Source organism: Artemia franciscana, chromosome 5 (assembly GCF_032884065.1).
Source record: "Artemia franciscana chromosome 5, ASM3288406v1, whole genome shotgun sequence".
In the NCBI taxonomy this organism is placed as follows: domain Eukaryota; kingdom Metazoa; phylum Arthropoda; class Branchiopoda; order Anostraca; family Artemiidae; genus Artemia; species Artemia franciscana.
In genome coordinates this window covers 4,793,352-4,807,877 of record NC_088867.1, presented here as the reverse complement: position 1 = coordinate 4,807,877, position 14,526 = coordinate 4,793,352, and the positions used below count along the sequence as shown (strand labels likewise).

Here is a 14,526-nt window from a genome sequence, read left to right as displayed (position 1 = left end):
TCTTTACCTGAAACACGACGGTTATTTATTTAGAAGAAGAAGAAGATTTTTTTTTTGTGTACTAATAAACTTTAGTTTGAGGAGCGAAGTGTTAAGAAGGGAACAATGCCATTCATACACGTAATAATTTCTGTTCGTTTTAGTTTCAATGCTGCTCCTTAATTTAAATTGAAAAAAAAAATACTTTTTTTTTAAAATTGATAAATCAAAAGAATCGATTTTAATACTGATTACGGATATTCAAAAAATCATTAGATTTTTGCATCAAAAGCTACGATCCTGCGAAGATTTGCCTACTTTCAGACATAAGGACAAAAATACCGCCAAAAAGAGAAGTGATATTAATGAAAGTTAGGCCATCAAATTTTGCATACCAGAAGATCGTATTACATAGGTCTGAAGCTACTATCTGATAAATGCTAAAATTTATGGGTTTTTTTTAGAAGGAATGTTGCAGATGCATGCTTTTGTTTTATTGGCCCTACAACGTCTTTAGAGGGCTTGTTGAAATAAGAATGCATTTTCTGCCTCTTTGAAGCAACAGAAGAGATTGTGCCACGGCAAAATAGTGTTTACTGTCATTTTAGGGGCTAGAAGAAAAATTGTGGCCCGAAGACAGCCAAATTATGATGAAGTGAAAATTCCGGGACAGTCAATCAATTTAGAATTGTCTAAAAGCTATATATCTCGCTTTTCAGTTTACAAGGCCATAATGCAAAATTGCGGTATATGTTCCTAAAAATACATGCAGGATACATGGATGGCAGATTGGTAGAGGTTGTTCTTGTCGGCCAACCGTCTAGGGCCAAGTAAAAAGCAGGTCGTCCCCGAGTGGGATGCGAGGATGTCGTAAATAAAGATTTAATGGAAATCGGAGCTTCTTGGAAATGTGTAAAGAAGGAAGTTCGGAAAAGATCGGGATGGAGGAGGAAAGTGAGGAGCTATGTTGGCCTCAGGCTGCTTAATGCTGCAGTGAGTTGTTAATAGTAATAGTAGCAGTATTTGACGAAGTTTTGTCCTATACGAATAAAATTTTAAAGGAGGGTCAGTGAATTTTATTTGTGAGTTTGGGGGGGAAGACCTGAAGCTTAAAAAGTGTATTTTTAGGCTCACATCTTCCTACTTTCAGTGCTAATTCGGATAAATGTATACTAAGAGGGAGGACGATTTTCCCCAATCTCTCTTACTCCTGTCAATAGTTTTGGACTAGATCTGTAAAATGGGGTGACCACTCCTTTCTTACCCGACAGGTGGGTAAATACCTTATAAAGAGACTTGTCCGAAGAAACCCACTTGAAAACCTTAAAGATGATAAAATTAAGGGTAGAAAACAACGATTGAGGGGGGGGGGGGTTAAAGTGCCTCTCGTATTTAAGGTAACATTGGATCAAACAGTCATAAGCAATAAACTGTAATTAAAGAGCAAGTCTTGTCAATAGAAACCAAAACTCTAAAAACAAAGTTTCGATAATGCGCGTATTAATTAAAAATATTATTGATGCTTACTCAAAACATGCAAAATAAATTTTAAGGCAAAATCTGCTTGCAATCCAATGCTCAGCGACTAAAATCTAGGTAAGAAATTATGCAGTTTTTGGTAACGGCGGGTTCCAAATTTAAAAGAAGAAACGTAGGCAGAAAATCAGCAAAAAAAAAGCTAAAAACTAAACAGTACCATACAGCTTAAGAAGGTAGAGCTTTCTTTTAAAGGCGTAACATACAAATTAAAACTGTTAAAGCCCTAAATCAATTATTTAAAAGAAGAAACGTAGGCAAAAAATCAGCAAAAAAAAGCTAAAAACTAAACATTACCATACAGCTTAAGAAGGTAGAGCTTTCTTTTAAAGGCGTAACATAGAAATTAGCAGTGTTAAAGCCCTAAATCAATTATTTAAAAGAAGAAACGTAGGCAAAAAATCAGCAAAAAAAAAGCTAAAAACTAAACATTACCATACAGCTTAAGAAGGTAGAGCTTTCTTTTAAAGGCGTAAAATAGAAATTAGCAGTGTTAAAGCCCTAAATCAATTATTTAAAAGAAGAAACGTAGACAAAAAATCAGCAAAAAAAAAGCTAAAAACTAAACAGTACCATACAGCTTAAGAAGGTAGAGCTTTCTTTTAAAGGCGTAACATAGAAATTAGCAGTGTTAAAGCCCTAAATCAATTATTTAAAAGAAGAAACGTAGGCAAAAAATCAGCAAAAAAAAAGCTAAAAACTAAACATTACCATACAGCTTAAGAAGGTAGAGCTTTCTTTTAAAGGCGTAAATAGAAATTAGCAGTGTTAAAGCCCTAAATCAATTATTTAAAAGAAGAAAAGTAGGCAAAAAATCAGCAAAAAAAAAGCTAAAAACTAAACATTACCATACAGCTTAAGAAGGTAGAGCTTTCTTTTAAAGGCGTAACATAGAAATTAGCAGTGTTAAAGCCCTAAATCAATTATTTAAAAGAAGAAACGTAGGCAAAAAATCAGCAAAAAAAAAGCTAAAAACTAAACAGTACCATACAGCTTAAGAAGGTAGAGCTTTCTTTTAAAGGCGTAACAAAGAAATTAGCAGTGTTGAAGCCCTAAATCAATTATTTAAAAGAAGAAACGTAGGCAAAAAATCAGCAAAAAAAAGCTAAAAACTAAACAGTACCATACAGCTTAAGAAGGTAGAGCTTTCTTTTAAAGGCGTAACATAGAAATTAGCAGTGTTAAAGCCCTAAATCAATTATTTAAAAGAAGAAACGTAGGCAAAAAATCCGCAAAAAAAAGCTAAAAACTAAACAGTACCATACAGCTTAAGAAGGTAGAGCTTTCTTTTAAAGGCGTAACATAGAAATTAGCAGTGTTGAAGCCCTAAATCAATTATTTAAAAGAAGAAACGTAGGCAAAAAATCAGCAAAAAAAAGCTAAAAACTAAACAGTACCATACAGCTTAAGAAGGTAGAGCTTTCTTTTAAAGGCGTAACATAGAAATTAGCAGTGTTAAAGCCCTAAATCAATTATTTAAAAGAAGAAACGTAGGCAAAAAATCAGCAAAAAAAAAGCTAAAAACTAAACAGTACCATACAGCTTAAGAAGGTAGAGCTTTCTTTTAAAGGCGTAACATAGAAATTAGCACTGTTAAAGCCCTAAATATGTAAATTACAAGCCTTATATTATACGACCTTACGGTTCTTCTTAATCTGTTAAAAATCGGTTTCTCTGGGCCCACTCGGAGATAAACAACTTATCCTGAGTGTGATAAACTACTATGCAGGTATATTTTTATTAAATATTTAATATATGGAGTTGGTTACGCTAGGTATTTAATTTAATGCGTTCTGGATGGCCTAATTTCTATAGTTCTCTGTTGTAGTTTCCATAATTTATTTACTTAAGTATAATATTTCCATTAAATTTTTGCATATTTCATTATGATCAACCAAACTTCACTTCTTGAGTGTGGTCGGTATAATAAACAAGTACCAAAAGGTGTTTTGTCAGATCAATATCAGTTTTCCAAGTTTATTACTATAAAAATGTCAACTTTTCTACACTTATTTATTTATTTTCCTAAAAATCAAATAGCACAAAAGATAAGAAACCAAAGGAATGATCAATAAAAAAAAACGAAAAGCTTGGAAAAACAACTAAATAGAATGCAACAAATTATAATAACGACAAATAAATAAATCTCTAGAATATATAATACTGGGAATACCGTTTAATACTATGGCCATCAGTACCAATAATACGATACTAGGAATACCGTTTAAAACTATGGCCAACAATACCAATAATAGAATCCAGGGGATACCGTTAAATCTATGGCCAGCAATACCAATAATATAATACTGGGAATACTGTTTGAAACTACGGCCAGCAATACCAATAATATAAAACTGGGAATATCGTTTAAAACTATGTACACCAATACCAATAATATAATACTGGGAATACCGTTTAAAACTATGGCCAGCAATACCAATGATATAATATTGGGAATAACTTTAAAACTTTGGCCAGCAATACCGAGAATATAATACTGGGAATACAGTTTGAAACTATGGCCAGCAATACCGAGAATATAATACTGGGAATACACTTTAAAACTATGCCCAGCAATACCAATAATTTAATACTGGAAATACCGTTTAAAAGTATGGCCAGCAATACCAATAAGTTGTTGTAATTTTTGTTTCTCATTGATACCTCTTCAAAGTAACCACTGATTCAATGAATGAACTGATCGGTACAGCATATCTAGAAGACAAAAACTGAAAATAATTGATTATTTATGCTGAAAATTAACAATAAACTGGTACATTTAACGCTTGGACTACACATTTTAAGTTTATGACAAACAATGACATTTCTGACATTACATTTTAATAAAATACGATTTAATTGAACGATGAACTATATACAAAGGCACACCATAACGGAAACAATACAATGAAAATATATCCATAGTCGTCATGGGCCATCATGGTGTAATTTTATTTACTAAAAATGAGAATAAGATGATATTGCTGAGATTCATCCGGTGTCTAATAAAAATAATCGCCCTGCTTGATGACCATGAACTTTAGGTTTTCATAGTATCGAAGAAACTAGAATCATGGGTTCCAATTGGGCATTTTTATTTTAAAATAAAAAAAAATAAAGCACACTCTAGATTTTTAAAAATATCCTTTTTGTATCTTCATATAAAAATCGAAAAAAAATCTTTGCCCCTCCACCGCCCTCTACATCCTCATAAATTAGCACCCTCGACAAGAGCTGAACTTAATTAGGCGTCAATATACAAACATTCCATTAAACTTGGGTAACTATTGATAAACCCTAATAAATCAACGGATAAAACTATAGAATAATAACGGATCTAACAGTATGAGCACACCAAAATTAGTCATGACGAGCCACATTATTTTATATAATTTGTAAGTCTCTCTAATACTGACCAGCCAATAGTTTATCTGAAAAACTATGTCACTATGCTATAAAACGGGTAAGAGACACAATCCTCGGGAATTTCATTAAGTCAGTTCTCAATTTTCGGTTCCTTTCCCTTGAAGAACGCCTCTGCGTCTCATTATAAGGAAATATAATCTAATAGCCAGAATTAGAGGTTATCTTGCTTTAGAGATTTACATGTCACCTTCACCCCAGTTCTGTGACGCTAATTTTTGGACAATCTCTTAGTGCAAGCGCCACCTAGTGTGGTGGAGAGAGTGCTAGAAGAATAGACGCCCACTCCTCACAGTGATGAAGGGGGAGCAGGACAAAATGGAAGCGCTCACCCCCTATATTGCCCAATTTTTAATTAGCTAATTCTACCTTGCGCAATATGTATGTTTTTAGAGCTGAGTTTGGAGACCCCTTCAATACTCTTACGAGTGGTGACATCCATACGGATCATGTGGACATAGCACACTCCTACGGGGTGGACATACAAGATTCGGGCACTTCTCAGAAAACACATTCGGGAGCCAGGAGATAGAGACAGCGTGAAAACCCATTGCTAAAAATAATTAATGAAAAGACGGGTGATGTGTATTCGTATTACCTGAAAATGGAAATGCGGATGCTTCATCCGAACTTGTTTAATTTTGAGGGTGTTCTTTCAGAGTGGGTGGATAGTATTTTTGATAGGTTGCAAAGTCATAATGAAAATGGGAGCGGGTCAGTTGTTTTATTTATAGAAAATTTAGATTGAAATGTCACGAAATTTAAAAAAGATTTTGTTTTAAGACGTAGGAGAGGAAAGAAGAATTTTAGAAAATATAATGCAGATTTGAGGGCTTGTGGAGGTGTACAACTCTTTTGCTGTACAGGAGAATAGTTTGACACACTTGGGCTTATTTCGCAGTACATGGGGGTTGGGATGGAGCAGAGTTTCCGAAATCGATTTTAACTGTTTAAAGGGGCAATATCCTATAACACTTAAGGTGTTACTCAGGGGTAACACTTAAGGGGTTATATAGAATTTGTTTACTCAGGCAGGAAGGATGCAGTACGTAGACAAGGAGTAGGGCTCAGGATGAATAAGGAAGCTGCTAAGTCTTGTTTATGCTGGGAATTTATGGGTGATAAAATAATAAATGCTCATTTTATGACTAAAAATTTCAGTGTATTAGTTATAGTATATGCCCCTGTTGAACCGACTGACGGAGATACTAATGACTCAGACGAGTTTTAGTTACAGTTACAGGAATAAATAGACTAGGTCCCAGGTAAAAATATTGAATTGAATTAAATTCATTTACTTCCCGTTATAATACACATGAAAAACGGAGTATAATGTGAATAAAAGAAAAGAGGAAAAAGAAAATGACCTAACAAACTAAACATCACTTCACCTTACTTAAGAACAATTAAAACATACAAAAGCAAAACATTCATTGAATCAAAATAGCGCTCCATGGATGCCGACCAATTCTACTATTGTAAGCTTCTATGCTTTTTCTGATAGAAGCATTCGGGCTTCTATCAAAATACATCATATAAAAGAACTAGTAAGTGAAAAAGAATCAATAAAATCACCGGAAGAAATTTCAAGTCTTCTTGGTTCATTTTTTGTAAATGTGGGACAAAAAATAAAAGATAAACTGTCGAATGCAAAATCAAAAAGAAAGCTAATGGCACAGGTAACACCTCCAAAACTAAAGAAACAAGAGACAATGGCAGAAATGCAATAATTTCCGTCTGTTACATGTGATGAAGTAAAAAAAATGCATTTGTGAAATTAAAGGGACAAGGTCAACGGGCCTAGATGGACTTTCTTTGCAACGAAAAGTACGAAAAGTACAACCAGCAATCATTGAGCCTCTTACGGTCCTTATAAACAGAAGCCTTGACGAAGGTATTTTCCCTACCAAACTAAAAGAATCCAAATTAATTCCACTTTTTAAAGGAGGAGATCCAACAGTAATTGATAGCTATCGACCAATTAGCTTACTTCCAATTTTTTCGAAAATATATGAAAAGCTTGCTGCAAAAAGACTATATGAATACTTTGAAGCTAATAAAATTCTTTCTGATAAACAATATGGATTTCGGAAAAACAGATCCACTGAACTCGCAATTACGGATCTTATAATGAATATAAAATCGGCGCAAGATGATGGTTTATATTCTCTGGCGATTTTTTCTAGATTTAACAAAAGCTTTTGATTGCGTTGATTTTGACATCCTTCTTGAAACATTAGAAGGATATGGGATAAAGTCGACGGTTCTTTAATGGATTCGGTCATACTTAACAAATAGATGTTGTAAAATAGAATAGTCTTATCAGATTCATTCGATGTAACTTGTGGGGTGCCCCAGGGATCAGTTCTTGGACCATTACTTTTTTAATTTATGTGAATGAACTTTCGGCTGATATCCCCTTTGCATATATAATAAATTTGCGGATGACACAGTACTATTTCTGACACATAAAAACCGTGAGCAACTAATTACAAACGCTGAAGTTTGCCTCCAGGCAGCAACCGAATTCTTTGAAGAGCGGTTGCTTTCCCTTAATACAAAAAAGACGAAGTATATCATTTTTAAACATGGAAATGACTCAGTTTACGATAGCAAGATAAATACGGCAGACCACGAAAAAATTGAAAGAGTTGACCACATTAAATATTTAGGTATAATAATTGATGAAAAGCTGGATTGGGCAATCCATATTAAATTTCTTTGTATGAAGCTGTCAAGAGCTGTTGGTATTCTCCTTAGACTGAAATTTATTTTTCCCATAAAATATTATTGATCCTATATTTTAGTCTATTCCACTCATATCTTTTATATGTTATAAGCATTTGGGCTTCAAATTATAAGTCAGAATGGAAGCAAGTTCAAATTCTTCAGAATAAAGCTATACGTGCAATTTGCAAGCTTGAGCCTCGTTAGAGTGTGAAGGCGTTTTTAATAAGACTTAAGATATTAAATATGGCTCGACTTCGAGAAAAAAAGATTGCCGAAACATTATATAAAGTAAGCACAAATACCGCACCTGAGTCGTTTATGTCAGTTTTTCGAAGGAATGATGAAATTCACCAACATGATACTCGGCATCCATCGCAACTAGTTACAGAAACGAGACGTCTCACGTCATCTGGTTTTTCAATTAGATTTACCGGACCGAAAATATGGAATTATATGCCAAATACTTTGAGGAATGCTAATAGCCTACCAGAGTTCAAAAGTAAGATTAAAAGCTTCTTAATGGAAAACATTGAACTAGATCCTAATTTCTTTTACCGATAGTTCTCTATGTTTTGTTTTATTAATTTACGTTTGTTTTCTTTTCTTTTCCCTTCTTCTTCTTTTCTCTTCTTACCTTATAATTCTATTCTTGATGATTGAATGAATACTGTCACCCGTTACGGGCAGTGCTCTCTTAGGGTGTATTTAGTTTATAGTGTGTGATTTGTTTTTTTTGTTAATAAACGAATTGAATTGAAAAAACGAATTAAAAGTAGCATAAATTATTCCACATATGAGGGGGGGATGTCCCCTCCTTAGTACCTTCCCTTTCCCTACTCTTCAAGCTAAAGTGACTTTGTCCCAACAGCTCAAGTACAAGAAGCACAATTAAACTTCGGATTAAAGAGTTAAAGATGAGAATGGGAAGCTCCGCATATGCAGAATGATTTCTGTGCCTTTCAAGTTTTAACAATGGTATTTGCTTTCATTTGAGAAAATTTGCTTTCTTTTATTGAATTTCTGTTCATTTACAAATAAATTAATGAATGTATTTTCTTATAAATAAGTTTTTTTGTAAATACACTTAGAAACAGATTTTCAAATTAAAATAGTAACTGACTTTAGGAGCAAAATGAAATAAAACTCAAAAAATTTTGAGCGGCATGGATTCCTAGCAAAGGGATTAATTCGTTTAATTCGTTAATTATTTTGCTATGAATGGCTAAGTATATCAAATGGCAATACCTCTTGAATTACGAAGTGTATCAAGTTGAAACTCTCATTGAAGGGGGTATAATGGACTAAATCAAAATGCACTATATGTTTCTTGTAACATTGGTGTGTTTGCTACATCTCAGGAATAGTTAAGGGTATTAGGATGATACTGCTCAGGAACGACTAAGGGATATAAGTTGAAACTTTCAAAGAATGTCGAGGATGACGATGAAATAGGTCAAAAATCATTGCGTTCATTAGGTTGTCCAAATGGTGAATGTGAAACATATCAAGAACGGCAAAGGGTATTCAGTTAAAACTACCAGAGAATGATGAGGGAGGATATTCAACAGGAGCATTTCCAGTTTGTGGGAATGAAATCTTACCTACGCCACACCATGCATACAAATGTGTAACTAGCAATAGGGCTTCCCCATATCCCAGCTCCCCCCCCCCCCGCCAGCTGAAATTTAGCATCTTCAAAAAATTTTGTCAACAATAAGATAGCATTCACAGTTCGAGCATCCACAGAAAAAAAAATCAGTTTTCTTTAGTATATTTTTGCTTTTATGGTACTTTATGGATCATTTTTAATTTTTAACTGCAATTTTCACTTGACTTGAGAAAAGTGGCACCAATTTTGCCCCCCTCCCCATAGATTTTGACGAAATTACGCCCGCGCATACTATGCTCGCGTCAAGAGTCACATATATAAGATTTCAATGAGTCAGAAATAAAGAAAGGTGAGCGATCCGGCCTCTTTTCTCTTATACCACTGCCGTTCCTACATAATCTTGGAAACATTCTCCCAAGAGAGTTCTTTCGAGTATGACCGTTATCTAAAAGTTTGCTTTTGAATCAATAGCTCGGTTGAACCAAAAACTAAAACACTCGTAAACTTTCAAAAGGCTTCTACTTCATCTACGCATTACTGAAACTAAGTATATTTAAAACGTTTTATTTAAATTTTAGTATTGAAATACAGTCCAGTCGTGGCGGAGTGGTTTTCAAATTAAATATAAAAAAATATACTAAATTTTATTTTGAGGTACTGTGATATTCAAGATTTAATATAACCGTATATTAAACTGTCAGTTTATTTTCACTAGTTTAACATAGTCATCTCAGTTCTTATAAGGATTTATTTCTTTTTAATTGCAGTAGCATATCTCTTGTGTTTAGTGATTTCAGTCCGTTCTAAGTTTGATTCGAAAATTGATTTCAATACAATCTGATTGGTAAGTTAAAGGTATTCAGAAAAGACAGAATTTGTGGCATAATTATTGCAACCGCTCAGTCCTCGACTTCTAAAAAGAGGGGGAGGTGAGCCTTTCTCTTTTATTTGTGCATCAGTTTCAATTCATCTTTATTTCAGGTTCGTGGGTCACACGGTTTTTGCTGTTGTGAAGGTATTTCTGGCAACGATTTTTGTCAGCCTGTTGTTTAAGCCATCGAGCAGCTGATTTCTACCGTGAAAAAGTACAGGTGTCAAGAGGTGTCATGCTATCTGGGAGAAATTTGTTGTTGCAATTTTCTGTTTATGTAAAATAAATGAGTACTTATTTGATTTATTGATGCTTCTGAAACTAGAAAGGGAATTATGAAGACTAAATATTAAACTGTTAGCTTTGAACAAAGCTAGAGACGGAAATCTAATGGAAGAACAGGAAATCCAACAAAAAATATGGTTGATGGTTCAAAACTAGAAGGAGAAGCCGAATAACAAAACCCAGAAATTATATTGTAGGCCAAATAAATTGAACAACGCTAGCGATGGAAAATCCAACAAACAAGATGGAAATCCAATAAGGATCATAAAATCCAACCTGTTGTTTTGTTAACAAATTAAAAATTCAATCCGGGTATGGGAATCCAACATTTTTGTCTCTCAACAAATTAGAAATTCAGCAATGATCAGAGAATCCCAACAAGGTCTTTAATTTCCAATTCGCCGATTTTTCAGTTGATGAAATTCCAATTTTGTTGTTGTTGATAAGCATTAAAAACAATTTTTTTACAGTTTAGGAAGCTTTTTTAAAAGTACTAAAAAACTTTAGCGTAAAGAGCAAGGTAATGAGGAGGGGGCAATCCCCTTCATACTTGTAATAATTTCTGTCCGTTTTAAGTTTTGATGCTGCTCCTTACTTTCAGTTGAAAAAATTGTTACTTTACTTGCATTGTTACCTTACTTGCAGTTGGAAAACCTGTTTTATGATGTAACATTAAGAAGAACCAGAATTAGAATGTTGAAGCCTCGATCATAACAGTGGCTAAGCATGGCAGTGAGACGTGGGTTACTTCGAAAGGCTGTTAAATGTCAGAGGAATTGTCCAGTGATAGTTTAGATATCCAGTGATAGTTTTGACTGTATCAAATAATAAGATGTAAGGATATTGTGGCTCAATCCCGCTTTTCGAGGCTATAATGGAAGAAACTGGTTGTAAGAAAATATTTAAATAAAACTAAAAATACGTGGAAAGGAGTAAAGAGTTGAAGTTTTAATTGTTTGAAATGGAGGAGGAGCTCACGCAGCTACCTGGCCACAGGTAACCCGGTACTTCAGTTATTTGTAATAATAGCATTAGAAGAAGTCAAATTTTTGCTTTTAATTAGTTAAGTATCAAATCAAGCATTTATAAAACAGAATAAACTACTTGACATTAATACATATTTTTTTCAGGTACATTGAAAGCTATTTTTCGGTAAAACTCTTTAAATATACTTGTGACTTTCATTGGGCTTGAATAAGAATAAGAAAAATCATACCAATTTCCGGAATGGCACCAATGATGGAGGCACATTAGCTCCTTAACTATTTTGTCTTATTTTTTTTCTTTATTTAGAATCTGAACTAAAACCAGAAAAAAACTATTAAACTATATATTGCTCCCTTGCAAAATTAGACACAAAATACGTAGCTCATTTTTGATTACTGGTAATTCACTTAATTTCCGGTAACACAAAGAAAACTAACCAAGTTCTATAACTGCAATCCCAAGGTTTATTCCCTAAGACTAACAGTATTCTCTTATAACTTTCTAAACAATCTTGACGAGTTCCAGGCACGATTAACAAAAACTGAATAAACACACAGCAAGCTGCTTTCCATGTACTCTCCAAGAAGAACTCATCCTCTTTTTAACATAAAGGGCATTGTAATCATTCGATGTCATCTGTATGGCCTCTCTATTAATAAAGTTGTTTTAGCGGCTTTTCCAAAAAAAAAATATTTAAAATAAATTATCCCCTATCTATTTTTTTATTATCCACTACCAACAAAATAGAGACGTAAGTGATAAGTAAAAGAAAACAAAAGAGAATAAATACAACATATAAATACTAGAATAGATTGATTGAAGAGCAGAATATTTTTTAAAGGCTAATAAATATAAGCAGAGATGTTTAGAAGAGGCTATCAAACAGTTCGTGGTAACAAACTGTAGTAAGAAGCGACCCTGCTCAATAGCACACGAAAGTCTAAAAAGTGGAATTTTGATACAAATAGATACATCAAAAGAATCAGACTTTTATGTCGGTTTTAATATATAAATTTCATTAAAGTTATTCTTACCCCTCAAAAGATATGAGCCTGAGAAAATTTGTCTTATTTTGGAAAATAGGGTAACACCCCCTAAAAGTCATCGAATCTTAACAAAAATCACACCATCGCATCAGCATATCAGGGAACCTCACTGTAAAAGTTTCAAGCTCCTATCTATAAAAATGTGGAACTTCGTATTTTTTGCTAGAAGACCGATCACGGGTGCGTTTTTGTTTGTTGTTTTTTTTCTGTATTTTTTTTTCAGGGGTGATCGTATCGACCCAGTGGTCCTAGAATGTCGTGATAGGGCTCATTCCAGCAGAAATTAGAAGTTCTAGTGCCCTTTTTAAGTGACCAACTGGAGGGCACCTAGGCCTCCTCCCACGCTCATTTTTCCCAAAGTCAACGGAACAAAATTTTGAGATAGCCTTTTAATTCAGCATAGTTGAAAAACATAATAACTATGTCTTTGGGGACGACCCCCCCCCCTCCCCCCAAAGTATCCAGGGGAGGGGCTGTATGTTACAAAGTTTGACCACTGTTTATACAGTAATGATTATTCGGACGTAAATAACGACGAAGGTCACACTGCCTTTCCATCACAAACACCAAAAACAAGAAGAACAATAGGGAATTTCTTAAGACAGTGGGAAACAAATTAGAATGAATATTTCGGTCATATGTCCAAGGGCCGTCCTCAGCAATACAAATATGAAAAAACAACTTACAAGAGGATAAAATCAATAAAACTAAAATGAACAGTTTTTCAAAACAGCCCCAGCATCCTTACCTCAGCGAAGTTCAACCAGGACTGATAAATAAATTGTTATGAAACGAGGCAATTCATTGAAATGAAAGAAAATGATTTAAAAACACGTTTTTAATGCCAGTCTAGCTTTTTTCGCTGCTGATCTTATAGGTCTATTTGTGACAGGTTCTGTGTTAATATCTATTGGTTTTTTCTAATATTTCGTAAGGTCATTTTTAATCAAATTAATGTATAGAGTATTCAGTGAATATTCTCCTAAATCACTATTTAAGGAAATAATCAAATTTGTGTATAGAGCATTCAGTGAATATTCTCCTAAATCCCTATTTAAGGAAATATTATTATTAATCTTAAGTCTTATTAATAATAATAATAATAAGATAACTAATAATATTATTTAAGCCCCCCCCCCGCGCGCGTAAATCGTTACGCGCCATGTTAGTTACGCGCCATTGTAGTTGTGTCCCTGTGTCCCACCTGTGAATATAGATAAAAGAGAAAAGATTTCTCTTTTCGTTATAGATAGATATATATGTCTTTAACTACGTAAAACTAGCGAATATACAACATTCTTCGATGTCCCATTGTCTGTGCATATAAATAGATTGTCAGGTTTACCAACTCTTGAACATGCAACATAAAACTGTCCATGGGAAAAACAATCCGTATTCAGATCTATACCTCATTATTCTAATGATTGCCCTTGAGTCTTGTTGATGGTGCTAATCGAACATTCCCTGTGTCCCGGTCGTCATTTCTATTCCCAGCATCCCGGTCGTCATTTGTGTCCCAGTGTCCCAGTGTGTAATTTCTCTTTTAGCGTCCCGTTCGTCATTTATATTCCCTGTGTCCCGGTCGTCATTTGTGTCCCGGTGTCCCGGTCTGTAATTTATCTTTGAGTGTCCCGGTCGTCATTTATATCTCCCGGTCGTTATTTGTGTCCCAGTGTCCCAGTCTGTAATTTCTCTTTGAGTGTCCCGGTCGTCATTTATATTCCCTGTGTCCCGGCTTTTAGTTTTCTTTTTCTCCTTTATTTTTCAGTTTTTTTCCTTTTTTTAGTTTTTTTTCTTTTTCAGTTTTTAGTTTTTTTAGTTTTTTATTAGTTTTTAGTTGTTTTTTTTCTTTTTAGTTTTTTTTGTAGTTTTTACCTTTTTTTAGTTTTTTTTAGTTTTTTTTCTTTTTTAGTTTTTAGTTTTTTACTTTTTTTTGTTTTTTTTAGTTTTTTAGCTTTTTTAGTTTTTTTTAGTATTTTCTTTTTAGTTTTTTTTGTAGTTTTTACCTTTTTTAGTTTTTTTCTTCTTTTGTATTAATGCTAAAGCCAAGGTTCAAGCCT

The 14,526-nt window shown here is 33.8% G+C and overlaps 1 protein-coding gene and 1 long non-coding RNA gene across 6 annotated transcripts in view; one reads left to right on the top strand and one right to left on the bottom strand.

Annotated features, from left to right (window-relative positions):
* The window catches only part of LOC136026911 (uncharacterized), a 76,461-nt gene extending 66,011 nt beyond the window's left edge, over positions 1–10,450 (top strand). Inside the window, exon 3 of the long non-coding RNA XR_010617439.1 lies at positions 10,259–10,450. This is a non-coding gene — a long non-coding RNA (uncharacterized LOC136026911). The remainder of the gene's footprint in view (positions 1–10,258) is intronic.
* The window catches only part of LOC136026907 (uncharacterized), a 144,903-nt gene that overhangs the window by 43,489 nt on the left and 86,888 nt on the right, over positions 1–14,526 (bottom strand). For 3 of the 5 annotated variants that reach the window (XM_065703733.1, XM_065703732.1, XM_065703735.1), the window contains exon 2: positions 4,119–4,230. In XM_065703733.1, coding sequence (XP_065559805.1) covers positions 4,119–4,173 — 55 coding nt within the window. In that variant the 5' untranslated portion in view covers positions 4,174–4,230. Of the gene's footprint in view, positions 1–4,118; positions 4,231–11,649; positions 11,832–11,857; positions 11,992–14,526 lie in introns of those variants that run through there. The other 2 variants (XM_065703730.1, XM_065703731.1) reach the window with 2 other exon arrangements.